General features: G+C 40.3%; 1 protein-coding gene and 1 pseudogene across 3 annotated transcripts in view; both read right to left on the bottom strand.

Moving 5' to 3' along the window:
* Positions 1-269: 269 nt before the first annotated feature.
* LOC309655009 (large ribosomal subunit protein uL22 pseudogene) lies at positions 270-3,840 on the bottom strand (annotated as a pseudogene). The gene has a single exon. The product of its transcript is annotated as a large ribosomal subunit protein uL22 pseudogene (transcript).
* Positions 3,841-3,974: 134 nt separating this feature from the next.
* DHTKD1 (dehydrogenase E1 and transketolase domain containing 1) overlaps positions 3,975-17,618 on the bottom strand; it is a 52,162-nt gene continuing 38,518 nt past the window's right edge. For both annotated transcript variants that reach the window (XM_082449673.1, XM_082449674.1), the window contains 6 exons: positions 17,228-17,334; positions 11,788-11,952; positions 8,612-8,694; positions 8,097-8,266; positions 6,347-6,432; positions 3,975-5,509 (listed from right to left, as the gene is read on the bottom strand). In XM_082449673.1, coding sequence (XP_082305799.1) covers positions 5,405-5,509; positions 6,347-6,432; positions 8,097-8,266; positions 8,612-8,694; positions 11,788-11,952; positions 17,228-17,334 — 716 coding nt within the window. In that variant the 3' untranslated portion in view covers positions 3,975-5,404. The remainder of the gene's footprint in view (positions 5,510-6,346; positions 6,433-8,096; positions 8,267-8,611; positions 8,695-11,787; positions 11,953-17,227; positions 17,335-17,618) is intronic.

Genomic DNA, 17,618 nt, shown 5'->3' with positions numbered 1-17,618 from the left:
GAGATTGACACATGGAAGGCCCTCAAATTTATTTTCCTTACTCAAATTTTAAACCCCTGCAGTATAACTTCTGCTCTAACAACTGCTGAAACAAGCTATTTCAAAGGACACTTAATGACTTATAATCACCAAATCCAATGATCTGTTCTAATGCTCAGATGTATGTCTAAAAAAGAAGCAAAGTACACACACACACACACACACACACACACACACACACACACACAGCCTCCCCTTGACCACACTCTAGCCAGGCTCCTCTGAGCCCTTTCTCCACTAGGCCTATAAAGAGGTGGAACAAGCACCACACAGTTCCACCCTAGGCTGTCCATAGCCCCCTTAAAATATCTGCCTGGGAAAGCTCAAGGCCGCCAAAAGAATTTACCGTTTCTTCCAGCCAACACTTGAAGGCAGGATCTCTGGCTCCCAGCCTCTGTGGAAGGATAGGAGCTTAACTTCCATTAGCACCAGTTAACAAACCTGGATGGGTTTCACGTGGACCAAACCTTCCAGCTTTTTTCACTTAATTTTTCACTTTCCTGACTCTACTGAGCCTCCACTCACCGCCCTCTTCCTATCCTCTCACTCTCCTCTTAAAAGGCCAGTCACTTTTGTCCAAATCAAAGTTGGGTTTAATTCACACTGGATTCTTTCCCTAATACAATACATAGTATATTACTGAATAAAATCTGTCCTTAGCACTTTAGTGTCCAGCTGTGTTTGTCTTTAAACAAAGTTATGTACATACACATACACGCACATACATATATATATATGGCATATATATATGGCAATTTAGGCTGGGCTTGCATGAGTCTCTGCTCCACTTGGGGTCATCTGCAACAGGTCCAAGGCTGGGGACTTGAATTATCAGAAGGTGCTCTCACAAGTCTGGCATTTGATGCTGGCTGTCAGCTAAGACCTCAGCAGAAGCTGTCAGCTCCAACATCTCCACGTGGCTTCTCCATGTGGCCTGGGCTTCCCCACAACATGGCAGCTGGTTACCAAGGCATGTCCTTGGAAGTGACCCAGCATCACTTTCAGTGCATTGCATTTATAGAGGCAGCCACAAAGTCTTGCTCAATTTCAACAGGGAAGGGAAATAGACTCCACCTCCAGGTGGGGATGTGGTAAGATTCTGGAAGAGCTTGTGGGACACAAAATACGGCTCTGGCCTTTTGGAAAATGCAATCTGCCATAATCATCACTGCACATCCTGTGACTTCATTCTTCTCTCATTCTACTTTGTTTTAGTCATTTTCATACTTGCCTAATCTCCCCTAGTACACCATAAACTTCTGGATAGCAGGGAGGGTCTTATTTAATTTTTGTATCATTTTCAGTTACCTGCAAGTGTTTGACTTAAATACAGTTTTGACACTAGATTGTGAACTAATTTCATGAATCCTGTCAATGAAGATGAACTAAATTGAAAATCTAATTGACAGAAGGAGAAGAGTGGCCTGTACCTCTCTCTCTTTTTTTTTTTTTCTTTAACTTTTATTTGCATTTATTATTTGCGGCATTTATTCCCGGGCCATAAGTTTTTGTTTCTTCAGTTTCTTCTGGGATATATTTTTCTTCTGGGCAACCTCCTCTTCTGGTTTAGGAACAATCTGTTCTTTTTCAGTAAGGATCATCTCAATGTGGCAGGGAGAGCTCATGTATGGTTGATCCGACCATGAGCTCTGTAAGTCCTGCACCACATCGTTGGGGCTTTGTTCACCTGGATTTGCTCAGTGACCAGAGAATCTACATCTACGCCCTTAAGATCAGCCTTACTCTCTGCATTTTTGTGCATGTGCAGTAAAAATTCAGCACTCTTTTTGGGCCACTGACCCTGGGTCCAGCCCCACTCTTTGGCCTGGGCACATCTACCAACTCCACCACTGTAACAACAGAATGGCACACATTGCTTCTTTAAAGTGGCATCCTTCATATACTTGGTGGCTTTTCGGATATGCATACCCTTAATGGCCTGGGCAGTTTCACGAGTGTTCTTAAAGTGAACATGAAGATTTGAACCTCTTGACTTGCATGATTTCGTGGGGTTTTCTGGGTCAAGTGAATAGTGAACCATTTTTAGAGGTCACCTCAGGCCCCTTACCAGAGAAGTTCTCTCTTTACTACCTGTCTCTGGGACAGCTCTCTGGTTCAAGGAAAAGCCTGGGAACAAGCTGGGAATATACCCTAGATAACTTTTGTGAATTCCCTTTCCAAGATTCTTCAGTCTTTCTGCTACTACTTGCCACTCAAGACTTTTCCTTGCATAACCACAAGACGCCACCTAATCTACATCTATCAGGAATATCACTCTATCATGACCTTCCACCTTGTTGTAAGCACATTCAGCAAGACTCTCTCTCTGCACGTAAAATACTTTGTCTTCTCAGATTATTAGTCCATTGAGGACAGTGGGCAACCCATTTTCTCTAAATTTCATGTGTTTCTAATGTCCAGAACAATGCCATATATGCAATACGTGTTCAATAAACTATTTATTGAGGAAATACCATTCTACTCCTACAGGATCATTTCTTATCTTTGTTCCATTATAGCTGGTTCTTCATATGAGTCAGAGAAGACACAGGGAAACAACACTAAAGTAGTATACCTTTATTAAAAGTTTGCTAAAATTAACTGATTTTGCAACTGGCCATGTGGAACTAACAGTCTGCTTTAGATTGTGCTTTATCAGATTTAAATACAAACATGACAGTGAATTACTACTTCCATAGAATAATTTAGGAATTGTCTACTTGTGTAATCGTGTGTTACAAATATTGAGGATTTAAACATTTTGTCCAAATTTTCCAAAAATTTAATAGTTTTAGCCTGAATCCTCTGAGAAGCTGAAAAATGTAAACCAAGTATCCAAGTACATCTAAGAGAAATTAGGTAAAGCTTTTGGAACCTCAAGACCCAAGTCTTGATTCTTTCTTTCCTTCTTTCTTTAAATCTAAGTATAGTTGATTTACAATGTTTCAGGTGTACAGCAAAGTGATTCAATATCATATATACATACATATATATATTCTTTTTCAGATTCGTTTCCATTATGGTTTATTATAGGATATTGAATACAGTACCCTGTGCTATAGAGCAGGACCTTGTTGTTTATCTATTTTATATATAGTAGTGTATATCCATTAATCCCAAACTCCTAATTTATCTCTCCCCCACCCCCTTTCCCCTTTGGTAACCATAAATTTGTTTTCCAGGTCTGTGAGTCTGTTTCTGTTTTGTAAATAAGTTCATTTGTATCATATTTTAATTCCACATATAAGTGATATCGTATGGTATTTGTCTTTCTCTGACCAAAAGTCTTGATTCTTAATCTATGACTTCCTTCCTTTGTAACCCTTAATTGCTAAAACCATATTTCTTCAATTTTGCAAAAGTGATACTGTTTCTATTGCCAGCCGAGGAATTTTTTTAAATAATAAAATTTCAAAGGTAATACAGTCAGCCCGAAAACGGCTATACTTTAGAATATTTTTGCTTACAGTATGTGTATGGAAAATATAGGAAAACTGAGCAAAATTGTTCTTATAAAAAAGAAAACTTGGGGGACTTCCCCGGCGGTCCAGTGGTTCAGACTCTGTGCTTCTAGCATAGATTTATATTAATGGGATATTAATACCACATTATCAACTTTTAAAATATTTTACTTTATTACTGATATAATATATTTATCCCGTTCTTTATTATGTGAGTATTTGATTTGGAATTCTTCAAATGGCCTCTTCCTGCAAGGTAATTCAAAATGCTGATCCACGTTGCAGTGGTGATTGAGAGTAAGGTTAAGATACAGAAGACATTTCACGGCTCAAGTTGGAGATGTAACAGGAAACAGACTCGTGAGGTGTAAAGTTAGAAATCTGGAGAGATCTCAACTAAAAAAAAAATCTGGTTTTCCATCTCATTTTGTGCTCAGACTTTTGAAATGTTTTAACTCAAGAAACAGAGAGATCTGAAAAACAAATGACACTGTGCTTTTATTTTCTTTCTAGTTCAATATACAACATTGATAACCGTTCTCATTAAACAGACCTTTGTAATTTTACTGGTTGACATGCATGGCACTAAGTTACATGATTTATAAGGCTTGCACTAAGTTACATGATTTATAAGGCTTGGTGAAGGAAGAAAGCATTCACGTGTATAGGAATAAAAGGGATGTGAATATTACAGAAACGGTACATCAGTACACTAATGTACACGTTTAAGATGTGAATCACGAATCTACTGCTGTGGCCAGAACAACCTATACATTGATTCTGAAAGACATTAAAAGTTGCCAGTAAAAGTGGAGAGGGTGTTACAGGGCCCCAGTACTTCCCCCATTTCTGAGAAAAACAGTGTCCCAGCATGAGAATGGTACATGGTAGTGCTCTGCAGCACCAAGCCATGTAAATGTACACAGTTTGCTGATATTTAGTTATACTTCCAATTATAAGCTTAATTTCAGAATAAGGGAGTGGGTTGGTGACCTCTAGAAATCCAGAAAGTGCCTGATATTGGGAAGTTCCCGCTATCAAAGTTAAAGTGATCCTTAAGTATCACAAATTAACATCATATGACAGCAGGGATTTTTAGAGGCAAGGCTGATGATCAACCAGGGGCTGAAATCCCCATATCAGACACCCAGAGTTAATTAAAAATATTAAGGTATCACGGCAAGAACAATTTAAGGAAAAAAAAAAAAGATACTATGGCAAAGTAGACCACAAATCAATTTCATCGTAACTGTAACTCAGCTTAATAATACTGTGCTAAAGGATCATACACCCGGAGGTTTATATTTAATAAGACCTATATTTAAGGATAATGGGTAAAATAGTGATCTTGAAGAACACAAATCAGGAATAATACAGTTTTGCTATAGTGTTTGGTGAAACACTTTTCACAGTGGCTGGAAAGCAGTACCAGAGATGACATAAATTGAAAATATAGGTAGTCAAGGACTTTGAATAAAAAAGGGAAAATTCATGAAAGTCACATGCATCAAGAAAATAGGGAGGTAATGTTGAGGTAATCCCTATGCAGCTATAAGTTCAGACTCAAGAACTTTTCCTGGGTATATCCAGTTAACTAGAAAGAGTTGAGTCTGGAAACATCCGGATAAGGACCTAGCTCTACAACCCACACAGGTCTAACAAAATATAACACTATGGTACTTTTAAGGACGAAAGTGACTTGTGGGATTCACATCTTGATGAACAATTCCTTTGGCTGTTCCATGTATTCTAGATTAACCTCTCCTCTGTCCTCATCAATCCCAACATCTTCGAGGAATACATTTTTTTTGTGGCACCTAATGGAAGGAGGAGAGAGTGGAGGAGGAGAGACTTTCTTTTTATGGCAGTTTTCTTACAAGGAAGTAGTGTTTCTTCAAAGGGCATCATTGGGTGAAGGTCTTGGCGAGGACTTCTTCATGCTGCTGTAGATGAACACTGCCGATTCCTACAGCAGGTACCGGCAACGCGGGTCGGCTCACCAGACGGAGCTAGCGTTGGAGCAGAAAAGAAATACAATGACATTTGGACTAGATCAGAGCTCTGCTTAGCTCGCCCAGGGACGTGCATGTATTTCTCTGTTAAAGTTGTTTAACTAGAAATCACCTTTTTGGAAAATAATGTGTTATATAAAATAGATTGCAGGGAGATCTATGTCACAACTGAAAACTAAATTCCAGGCATGATAAGGTGAGACATATTCTGGAATCTGTCCTATTCTTAGGACAGATTGGTTGGTTTTAGCTGTAGAGTTGGTTTTAGCTGTAGAGTTTCCTAAATTAGAACTATTTACAGGTGAAAATGATTTGAGTGCTGTAAACTGGTATTAAGTGACCTGAGTTTTAATCAAAGCAGAACAGAAAGATAAACAGAAGCACAACTGTTCTTCTCCTTGTTTTCCTCTTCCTAAAACATAACAAAGAATTTGGCCTCCAACGTCTACCAGCTTTGCAGGTGGGCCTGGAATAAGTGTTACTGTAAAACCAGCCGGCTCATTGCTCTCCTCCCCCGGGGCGTGGATACCGGCCTTTGGGACAAGAATGCTGAGTAGGCTAATGGGAAAGGTAGACAACAGGTAGGTCTTCTATCTTTTCGAGTATAATCATTGTTTTTGTTTTTTTTTTTTAACATGATACTAGTAGGTACACATATACAGCTTGCTAAACACTCAGCAGTTTAGTCTGAAACAGGAGCCTAAAACTAGGTTTTATATTTTAGTTTATCTTTAGAAGCTTTGGACTGATAATAGGGGATAAACCTATTTGTTGGCACTCCAATAGGAGAAAAGGGACACACACAAAACACTGCAAAAGAGAAAGAGCTGTCACCTTGCAGGCCAGTTGCTTTTCAAACCTTGGAGAAACAAAAAACCAAGGACCCATGTTCTGAGGCTCCTCCTGACTCCAAATAAAATCTATGAAAGAATAAAGTTCATCTCAGTACCTCAAGTAAATATATACAGCATACTACACACACAGACACACTATATATGTATGTGTGTGCACATACATACACATACGTATACTATACATGTTATATATGTATATATACACATATACATACATAGTTACATATATACATACATATATATACATACACACACACACATATCCTCAAGTAAATATATTATTACCTTTCCAATATGGCACAGTGTTGTCTTTTTCTTTTTTTGAGAAATGCACAGTCATGTATCCATCACCACAATCATGATACAGAACAATTCTCTAAACCCCAAATATTCCCTCATCCTGCCCCTTTGTGCTCAGCTCTTCCTCCCACCCCCAACCTCTGGCAACCACTGATCTTTTCTCTATCCCCGAAGTTTTGCCTTTTCCAAAGCATCAGGTAAGTGGAATCACACAGTATACAGCCTTTTGGTTTTGGCTTCTGTGAATTAGCAAAATCCATCAGTGATTCTGCCGATAGCAATAGTTCACTCTCTTTTATTGTTAAGGAGCATGGTATTGTAGGGATGCACAGTGAGATTGTTTCTTCATTCACCAGCTGAAGGATGTTTTGGTTGTTTCCAGCTTGGGGCAATTATGAATAAAGCCACTATAAATATTCACATATGGATTTTTCCTTTCTCTTGAGTAAATACCTAGGAGTGGGACTGCTGGGTGGTAAGGAAACTCTGTGTGTAACTGCAAGAGAAACTGACAAAACTGTTTTCCAGAGTGGCTGTACGAGTTTGCATTCCCACCAGCAGTGAATGAGTGTCCCGGTTGCTCTGCATCCTGATCAGTCCTTGATATTGTTTTGTTTTCATTTTAGCCCTTCTAATAGGTATGTGGCCATATCTCATTTTGGCTTAATTTGCATTTCCCTATCACTAATCATGTTGATGATCTTCTCATATGGGTATTTGCCATCTGGTTCTTTGGTAAAATGACTGTTCAATTCTTTTGCACCTTTTGAAAAACTGGATTATACGTTTTCTCACTGTTGAGTTTTCAGAGCTCTTTAAACATTCTGGAGAGTCCTTTGTCAGATATGGTTTTACAGATATTTTCTCCCAGTTTGTGGCTTCTCTTTTTTATATTCTTTGCAGTGCCTTTTGCAGTGCAAAAGTTTTTCATTTTGGTAAAATCTACTTTTTCTTTTCTGGAACGTGCTTTTGGTGTTATGTCTAAGAACTTCTTGCCTAACCCAAGGTCAGGAAGATTTTCATCCACTTCCTTCTAGAAGTTTTATAGTTTTACATTGAGGTCTATGATAAACTTTGAGTTAATTTCTGTATAAGGTGCACATAGATATCTAATCATGCCAGCCCCATCTGTTGAAAAGGCTTATCTTTTACAATTATACCAGATGTATCATAAACGACTGTATAGCACTGATTCCCTCCAAACTCAAGAAATTCGCTGTCTTATACGAAAGTGGGGGCGAGCGAAACGGACACCCAAAGGGACACCAAAAAAGACATGGAGACATTGGCTTCAGTTGTATTACTTTCATATCTCCAGATTCCATGAGATTCAACTTTCTAATAACTCTCACTGCTCCCATACCATCTTTTTATTTGAGATAGTTCAAATAGGTTTCAGGTAACTTCAGGTAATAAGAAGGACCCTTTACCTCTAACATGTTTGTATTTGCTCATCTCTTCCTGCAATGAATCCAGTGGGAAAGGGCAGAGTTCTTCCATTCGGATGATAGCAAAGTCATGCTTCCTGGCCTCCAAAGATTCTCTTTGCTTCAGCAGGGCATAGAAATGTTTGCCGCAGCAGAACACTAAACTCTTAACCCTGTTGGGTAGAAAAGGGACAGTGAGGCGGGGGAGGAATATCTTCAAGTAAGAACTGTGGCAGAAGAAAGCGGGAGACCACAGAGATTTAAATGCTTCACCACTGAAGCAGTGGGGGCGTTGTAGTGGGGTTCAGTCATGCTGTGCCCTGACCAACCTTCTTGAGCAACATATGCCTCCAAAATTCACTCTTCTGTGCATATTCTAACTCCTACCCCATGAACTTAAAGGACTTATATAAGGATAGAGAAGATTTGGGTCGCTTGGTTCACTTAACATGAACTAGTTTTCCCACTCACTACAAATCTACTGCAGAGTATGAAAACAGAGCTCCACATCAGATTACTTTTTTGGATCCACAGATGAATCACCAATGACTGGTTTGAATGCTGTTCCTGGTGCCATTTCTTGAAGAGTTGACACAGCTGCCTAAGGAGGGGGAGGGGGAGAAAAAAGCCACAAATCTATCAATCAAGGGAAAGGACCTGAAGATGTTTTTACTTATCAGGGATCTTTCCCAAGAACTAGTATCAAAATTCTCTCCTGGGACTATAAGTAAACATATATACTAATAAACAAAATATCTTTCCCAAAAGTATCTGTTCTGTATACTTCAGAATAAAATTATTTTTCTGACGTTACATAAGATTGCCTTTTGTCTGGTGCCACAATAAATTTTAACAGTCAAAATTCCAGTGTGTGGGACTTCCCTGGTGGCACAGTGGTTGAGAATATGCCTGCCAGTGCAAGGGACACGGGTTCGAGCCCTGGTCCAGGAAGATCCCACATGCTGCAGAACAACTAAGCCCGTGAACCACAACTACTGAGCCTGTGCTCTAGAGCCCAAGAGCCACAACTACTGAGCCCACGCGCCTAGAGCCCGTGCTCCACAACAAGAGAAGCCACCGCAATTAGAAGCCCATGCACTGCAACGAAGACCCAACGCAGCCAAAAAAAAAAAAAATTGCAGTCTGATGACTCAACTTTATTATCAATAAAAACTACACCTTAACTTTTTGGAATCAGAAACAACATTTTATAGAATTTATATTGTGAACCGGAATAGCTGAGTTAGGGCAATTATTTCTGTCTTTAGGATTTTGACTATAATTTATAAACGAAACAGAGCAAGTAGGAACAACATATGAATATTTCCACGATGAAAAGAAATTTTATTACTGAGCCTAATTTAGAAAAATACTTGGGAATTCCCTGGCAGTTCAGTGGTAAGGACTCAGTGTTTTCACTGCCGAGGACCCAGGTTCAATCCCTGGTCGGGGAACAAAGATCCTACAAGCTGCATGGTGCGGCAAATAAATACTTGTTGCAAAGAACTTAAAGTAGAAAACTGATGAAGCCAAGGTGAGGGATTTGATCCCTTTTGCTATCATCTAGTTAGTTTCCCTATAGTCTAGTCCCAAATGGGTATGTGACATTTAGACTAGGCCATTGAGGGCAGCCATACTGATGCTGGGATACTGTATATAACCTAAAAAATTAATATTAGCTATTCAGCTATGCTTATTAGTAAATAATGTGTGATAGAGGCAATCTTTCTCCCTTCTGAACCAGAGCCTTTTGTCAGTCCCCACTTCCTACAGCAGGAATCCAAAGGTTCAGAGTTCAGAGAGTTAGGTGGGAAACTGGGGTGGGATTTTGGTACCACTTGACAGACAAACTCCCTGTACCCCTGAGTCATGTTTGCTACATGGCAAGTCATCTCTGAGTGGGCCATGGATAGAGAAGGCTGGCTATTTATATTCTGCTAGATCACTTGTACCAATAATCCAATTTTCAGGAAGAAATCAGAATTCAATACTGGTTGTACTGACTTTCCATTAACAAAAGGACTTACATGTTTAATGAAAATATTTGACTACTTAATAAGAGTAGTTTTTCACTTGAAAGTCTATAAGATAGCTGTTGATATTTTTTAAGCTCCCCAAGGAAGGCTTCACTTATTTAATAAGTTGTATATTAGACTTGGGGAGAGGGGTGGAGCATTACAGCCAGAAAATGAACTCATTTTCAGTTTCAAACAACAAAAGAAATTCTCAACAAAACTTCTAATAGTTCACTCAATACCTAATACTATACATGCATTATATTTAATATCATTGTACTCCTTTTAGTTATGATTCAGAGAGCAGGTGACGTTAGGGTTACAATGAAAGTTGGGTTCAAGAATCCCAGATCAGGACTTCCCTGGTGTTCCAGTGGTTAAGACTCTGCCTTCCAATGCAGGGGGCATGGGTTCGATCCCTCGTCAGGGAACTAGATCCCACATGCCGCAACTAAGACCCAGAGCAAAATTATAGTAACTTTACATTTTGACTTGGCTCCTTTCACATTGCTGTTTCAAAATATCGGTGTCAAGACAGCCCCATCAGAAAGATGTTGTAAAGGGACTGAATTTGTTTGTCTTGAATGTCCCATGATGCTCATGAAACCATCTCAAAATTCACAAGGTTGTTCACAGAGAGAATAAGCAGACCAAACAAATGAACTTTCAGCCATTGGTGAAAGAACTTGAAGTGCATTTCCTCATTATTGACCCCTGAGGCTGAGGTGAGACAGGTGAGGGGCCTGGAGAGCAAAATTTAAGGGGGCGCTCACTCTGGGATCACTCAAGTACCCTTGACCGACTGTGAGAACAAGGGTCACCTTACTCCCCTCCAAATGCTAGAAACTCCAAAAAAGGCAACCGGTGAAGGCAAATCACTGGCAGCTTCCCTCAACACCCCTCACTTCCAAATACACGTTCTCTAACCTTTATGAGAAGCACAAGATCATCTCAAACAGCCAAGTCCTAAACGACTTAGTTCACCTCAGCAGTGGCATCCAAATAAATGCAAAGGTTTTTCGAATGTTAATCCTAATTCAGACTCTCATACAAAACTGAAAAAAATTATAGCAGGTGGGATAAATATATGCTTAGCAGTGTTTCTTATCTTGAACTCTGCCACTTGAAAACTAGCATAGTTGTGTGATTTAAAAAAACATGTGCGCTTAACACTTAGTTCCGGTAAACCAAGAGAAAATATACTCTTGTAAAGCCAGGTAGTGATAAGCTATATTGTTACAATGTTTGAAATGGAGTCTACCGGTGATAAATCATTTAACAGAAAACGTCTAAATAAAAGTCAATGAATAAAACCACTCATTTTCATCAAAGTACTTTCAATTCCCAACTTGCAACTATCAACACAGCAGTGCTGAGACCATTTGGACGTTGAAACTTTTCCTAAAAGATTATTTCTGCTCAGACTGGGATGGCAGGGTTATAATATTTGCTATGCCTGTCCTTCATGACAATGAAACTGAGAGCGACTTAGATTTCTAGTTATTCTTGAAAGGTTAAAAAAAAGAGAGAAAGAGAGAGACAAAGCAGCATGGCCAACTAAAACCAAAGAGATGCTTCTGTCATTTGCATCTACAATCAGACACAGAAAAGAGATGAAAATGCAGGGGGAAAAAAAATGACAGGAGGAAAAAGACTAATAACCAGCTTTTTCTACTTACAGGGAGTCTGAGCAACATCTTCGGAGAAGCAAGGATGAGGGGCTTCCTGAAGTTCCGGACCATCTGTCTCCGTAGCAGGTGAAAGTACTGGGCGGGCGTGGAGGGGTGAGCCATGCACATGTTCACGGTATCTCCGTCCACGCCCTCCTCCACGCTGTCACACATCTGGGAGGGAAGTGAGAGGAAGGAGCAGACAGTCGGGTCATCTCACTCCATCCTAAGGGCACAGGCTATCCTACAGGGGACACGGGGCTCTCGATGAGCAGGAGAAGAGATGTGGCTCTTCATTATAGAAAAAGCCCAGAAGGTAAATTTATGACCTGTGAAGAATTCACCAGAGGAGAAGCCTGATGGCTCCCCATCGGCCAAGTCTGTGTGTTTTAATGTGGTTCTTTCCAAACACAGCTGACTGCAGAAAGCATGTGGAGGTGGGGACTTCCCTGGTGGTCCAGTGGTTGGGACTTGGAGCTTTCACTGCCAAGGGCCCGAGTTCTATCCCTGGTCAGGGAACTAAGATCGCACAAGCTGTGTGGCATGACCAAAAAAAATTAAAATTAAAAAAAAAGAAGCATCTGGGGCTTCCCTGGTGGCGCAGTGGTTGAGAATCTGCCTGCCGATGCAGGGGACATGGGTTCGAGCCCTGGTCTGGGAAGATCCCTCATGCCACGGAGCAATTAGGCCCGTGAGCCAGAACTACTGAGCCTGCGCGTCTGGAGCCTGTGCTCCACAACAAGAGAGGCTGCGACAGTGACAGGCCCGCGCACCGCGATGAAGAGTGGTCCCCGCTCGCCGCAACTAGAGAAAGCCCTCGCATAGAAACGAAGACCCAACGCAGCCAAAAATAAAAAAAAATTAAAAAAACAAAATTAAAAAAAAAAAAAAAAAAAAAGAAGCATCTGGAGGAGACTTTTTGAAAAATACAGATGCTGATGACCGTGGAGTGAAGATGTTGGAAGGATGCACGATCCGAATCTCACTCTCCTGATGGGATAAATGTAAGTATAGTTTGTTTTAGAGACAAGAACAAGAACAGCTAACGAGGTTCAAAAATTGAGGGCAAGGAATGAAATCTCAGAAGATCCTGCTGGGACAGAAACTTGAGGCATGGCTCCTAACCTGATCAAGAAGCAGTACAGAGGAAAGTAAGTGAGTTGACAAAATCCTCAGATTTTTACTGGGCTCCTCCAATTTGGTGACAGGTTGTGAGTGGCACCGTGGGGAAATAAAGGCAAAATCTAGGGCTGAAGCCCCTGCAGAATTCAGTGGAGGCAGATGGGGCTGCCAGGCTTGCCGCTTCCAGGGCCAGGACATGCCAAGGAAAGAGAGGCCTATGAAAGGGATACACAGCCCTGACCAGGGAGTGGACCCTTGTATGGGCTTAGCTATTGAATCTCAGAAGGGACACCGGAATTTAGCAAGAAAAACCTTCTGTCCAGCAGAGCTATGTCCTCCCGCGCCATGTCCTCAGGCTTCATGTACTGGAGACTATTCTCAACTGTAGTTCTAAGAAGGTAAATTGGTACCAAATGGGAAGGAAAATTAAGGGGAATTCACCCACACCCCCTCAGGGAAACTATAAGGTTTTTGAAGGATTGCCCTAAATAATCAAAGACAAGATGAAATAAAATGATATAGCAACAATGTAAATATTATACAGCCCCTTATAACTTTTTATAAGGGGTGGGGGGCACAAAAAGAAAGGAACATAGCAGGCAAAAGGCAGCCAATTTTAACAAAAGACATAAGTATTGGCAAGGATGTGGAGAAAAGGGAGCCCTTGTACACTGTTGGTAGGAAAGTAAATTGGTATAGTCACTACGGAAAACAGCATGGAGGCTCCTTAAAAAATCAATAATGGAATTACTGTATGAGCCAGAAATCCCACTTCTGAGTATTTAACCAAAATAACTGAAATCAGGATCTCAAAGAGGTATTAGCACTCCCATGTTCATTGCAACACTACTCATGATAGCCAAGATGTGGAAACAACCTAAATGTTCATCTACGGATGAATGGATAAAGGAAATGTGGTATGTGGTATATAGGTACATTTATCTATATATGTAATATTACTCAGCCTATTCAAGGAAGGAAATCCTGCAATTTGCAGTTACACAGATGAGCTTTGAGGACATTATGCTAAATGAAATACAGATACTGCACAATTCCAGTTATATGAACAATCTAAAATAGTCAAACTCATAGAAGCAGAAAGCAGAGCAGTGGCTGCCAGGGGCGGGGAAGGGGAAATGGAGAGTTGCTAGTCAAGGGGTATAAGGTTTCAGTTATGTAAGATGAATAAGTTCTAGAGATCTGCTGTACAACATAGTAGCTACAGTCAACAGTATTGCAATGCACACTTAAAAATCTGTTAAGAGGGTAGGCCTCATGTTAAGTGTTCTTACCACAATTTTAAAAAACAACAATGTTTTAAAGGGCAGATAGTCTTAAAGATAACACAATAGAATTAGATAAGAAAGGTGAGTGCAATGCCAAGAAAACCAAGTGAGAACCAAACTCTACCATTACAAATCTAATAAATAAATAAGAAACATCAAGAAGCAGAACAAAAAAAAAAAAAAAAAAAAAAGAAGCAGAACAGACAGGACAAAAAAGAAATGGCATGAACAAAGAGCTTGAGATAATCACAATGAAAGAAGATGAAGTAAGCAAGTGCTTATATAAACAGCAAACACTCTTCACTTTACATATCGATATTAATTCTTTTGCAGGGCTAAAAATAAAATTAGTAGTGTAAACAAAGAGCCTGAGGTAATCCCAGTGCAAGCACAGGAAACGATAATAATAAAAATAATAAACAGCAAACATATAAATGTCAATTACTGTTCTAAGCATTTACATATATTGACTCTTTACGCCTCACAGTAATCCTATGAAGTAGGTCTGAGAAAATTATTAACGTGGACTTGGTAATTTTAATGCATATGCAGATGATCCTTTCAAAACCCTGGCAACTTGGTTCCTTGAACTCCTGTCCTCCTCCAATCACTCTGTCCTCCATCCTACCTCAACAACCCATTTCCATGGCTACATCCTGGTTTCAATGACAGGGATCTCTCCATAAGCTCTACTTTATCCATTCCACTCTGACCACCACTTCCTACCTTTCTAGCTCAATTCCCTTTAACACTTTGACTCCATCAATCCTTCAGGCTCATCAATACCACCAACATACTGATCCTATCACCTTTTCACTGGCCTTCACCCTTCACATCTCCTCCCTCCTCCTTACTTAAGCTAAATTCCATAGTCAATCATTACAATCATTCTTTGGCATACACCCTTAACTCCCTTGATATTTTTTCACTCCAAACCACAAGCCGAGTTAATCTCAACTTTCCATCTGTCCCATTTCTGCACCTATGCAGGGAATGAAGCTGGAGAAAACACACAATCACACTGATGGATCTCACTTTAAAATCTTGACCAAGAATCTTAAGTCGACCCTCAATGCTCTTAGACTATTATCTTCTATTTCCCTAATTCACTCATTCTCCTCCTCTTCCAGATGACTATTTCACAGCTTTAACCCAGGATCTCCTCCTCCATCATCATTCTCAGCTAATGACCCAAGAGTATCTCCTCAGACCTTCACCACAACATCTACCACGTTCTATCATCTGCACCGTATTCTCTGCCTCTGGTTATTACCATAGATGAACCTGCCATGCTGCTGTCTAGAGGTGATCCAATCCCTTGTGCAGTGGACACCAGCCCATCCTGCTCTCTCAAGGCAATCACTCCAGTCATTCTACTCTCTCTCCTACGTCAATATTTTCTTCTCTACTGGATCATTCCTATCAGCATACAAACATGCTGTTATTTCTCCTATCTTTAAAACAAAAGCAAAAAGAACGTCTCTTGGTGCAAATTTCCCACTTTCCTGTTCTATTTGCAGCAAAACTTTTCAAAAGAGTTAAACTTTCCTCCTTCCATATACTCCTAATACCACTCCACCTAAACAAACCGCAGTTACCAACCACCAAATGAACCCTTTATTGCTAAATCCAACGGCTAATTCTCAGTCCTATCCTGATTGGCCTTGATACGTCCTCCTTCTTAACATGTATCCTTCACTTGCTTTCTAGGACCTTCCTCCAGCCTCACTGGTTGCTCCTTCTCAGCCTCCTGTGTTCTCCTTCCCTGCAGCCTCTAACTGCTGGTCTATCCCAGGGCTCAGTTTGGGGGCAACTTCTCTTCTCTAACTGTACTCATTCTTTTGATAATTTCATCCAGTCTCATGACTTTAAATATCATCTAGAAACTGATGACTCCCAAACTGTATCTCTTGCATGCTCGTTTCCTATATTTCTTTGAAAAACTGTAGTTTTGTATTTCACAGCTAGTTCTTTAATTTACCTCCAATTTATTTCTGTAACCTAATTTTTATGAAATGATTTCTCTGTCATTATCTACCAACCAACCAGTTATATCCATTTATCTAGCTACTGTTCTATCTACCTATCCAGTAATCTATCACCTTTCTATATATTTTATCTGCCTGTATGCTAAGATAATTAATGATATTCATGTACTTAGGGTGATGTGTACTGATGTCTCCATTTACTTTCAAATGCATCCAAAAATTATATGGATTTATGGATAGACAGGGGGATGGCAGATGAATAGAAACATGATAAAACAAGTATAATAAAATATTAATGGTAGAATGTAGCAAGTGGGCATATGAATATTCTCTGTAAAGTTTTTTCAACTTTTCTGTATGTTTGAAATTTTTCATAATAAGATATTAGAAATATGCATAAAGAGGCATTGGTAATGATTCTTACCAAAAGATAACAATGGTAATTTCTGGGTTGTTGTTTAACATTTTTTAATGGTCACGAATCATTTTATAAAAATACTATCACTACTTAGATCTGGGGTTGGTCCCTGTATCTCTGTTTATAAAAACCCCCTAGATGACTCCGATGATCAGCTTGACTCAGAAACTACTGATATTTGCCGCATAAGAAGCACTTTCAGGGACTTCCCTGAGTGGTCCAGTGGGTAAGACTCCACACTCCCAATTCAGGGGGCCCAGGTTCCATCCCTGGTCGGGGAACTAGATCCCGCACGCATGCCACAACTGACCCTGCATGCCGCAACTAAAGATCCTGCATGCTGCAACTAAAAACCCCGCATGCTGCAACTAACTCCCGGCACAGCCTAAATAAATAAATATTTAAAAAAAAAAAAAAGAAGCACTTTCATTGCCGTAAAACTGTGACACTAACATGCTTGAGGCATCACATTTACAAGGAATATTGATTGACATTGCATTAAATCTGTTTCATTCAAATACTACAGTGTCTTATAGTCCAAGGTTCACATTAGGTATTTGCAGGAGGCAGTTCTATTTCAAAGCACCTAGAAAGCAGGGAAACATTTCGTGGAATCCAGAAGGCAGTGGACATACCTGCAAGAAACGCTCTATTCGACAAGATGAGTGCTCTGGTCCAGCCCCGTCGTACCCGTGAGGAAGGAGGACCACGATGCCGCTTTGGAGGAGCCACTTGGCCTCACCTGCAAAGCAGCAGTGGGAGTAAGAACGCTACAACGCAGGTGCAGGACAGCCCGGGGCGACTGGGCAGTGAGACGCATGTTAGTTTGTTGCTGGACCCCCAAAACCATTTTCATTGCACCATTCACTACAGCTAAGCACATTCCCCAGGAGACACAGCCCTCCTGCTGACAGAGGACTTACATGCTCTTCCTGGCAGCTTATTTAACTGCCTGATAGCTGCCATGCCCCAGTGGATGACAGAACAGGCTCCCAACTCTCGGAGTAGGGGGATGCCGTGGTACAC

The sequence above is a fragment of the Balaenoptera physalus genome (assembly GCF_965194825.1).
Source record: "Balaenoptera physalus genome assembly, chromosome: 2".
NCBI classification, from domain to species: Eukaryota; Metazoa; Chordata; class Mammalia; order Artiodactyla; family Balaenopteridae; genus Balaenoptera; species Balaenoptera physalus.
The sequence above is the reverse complement of the archived record's forward strand: the minus strand, read 5'-3'. Positions and strand labels throughout refer to the sequence as shown.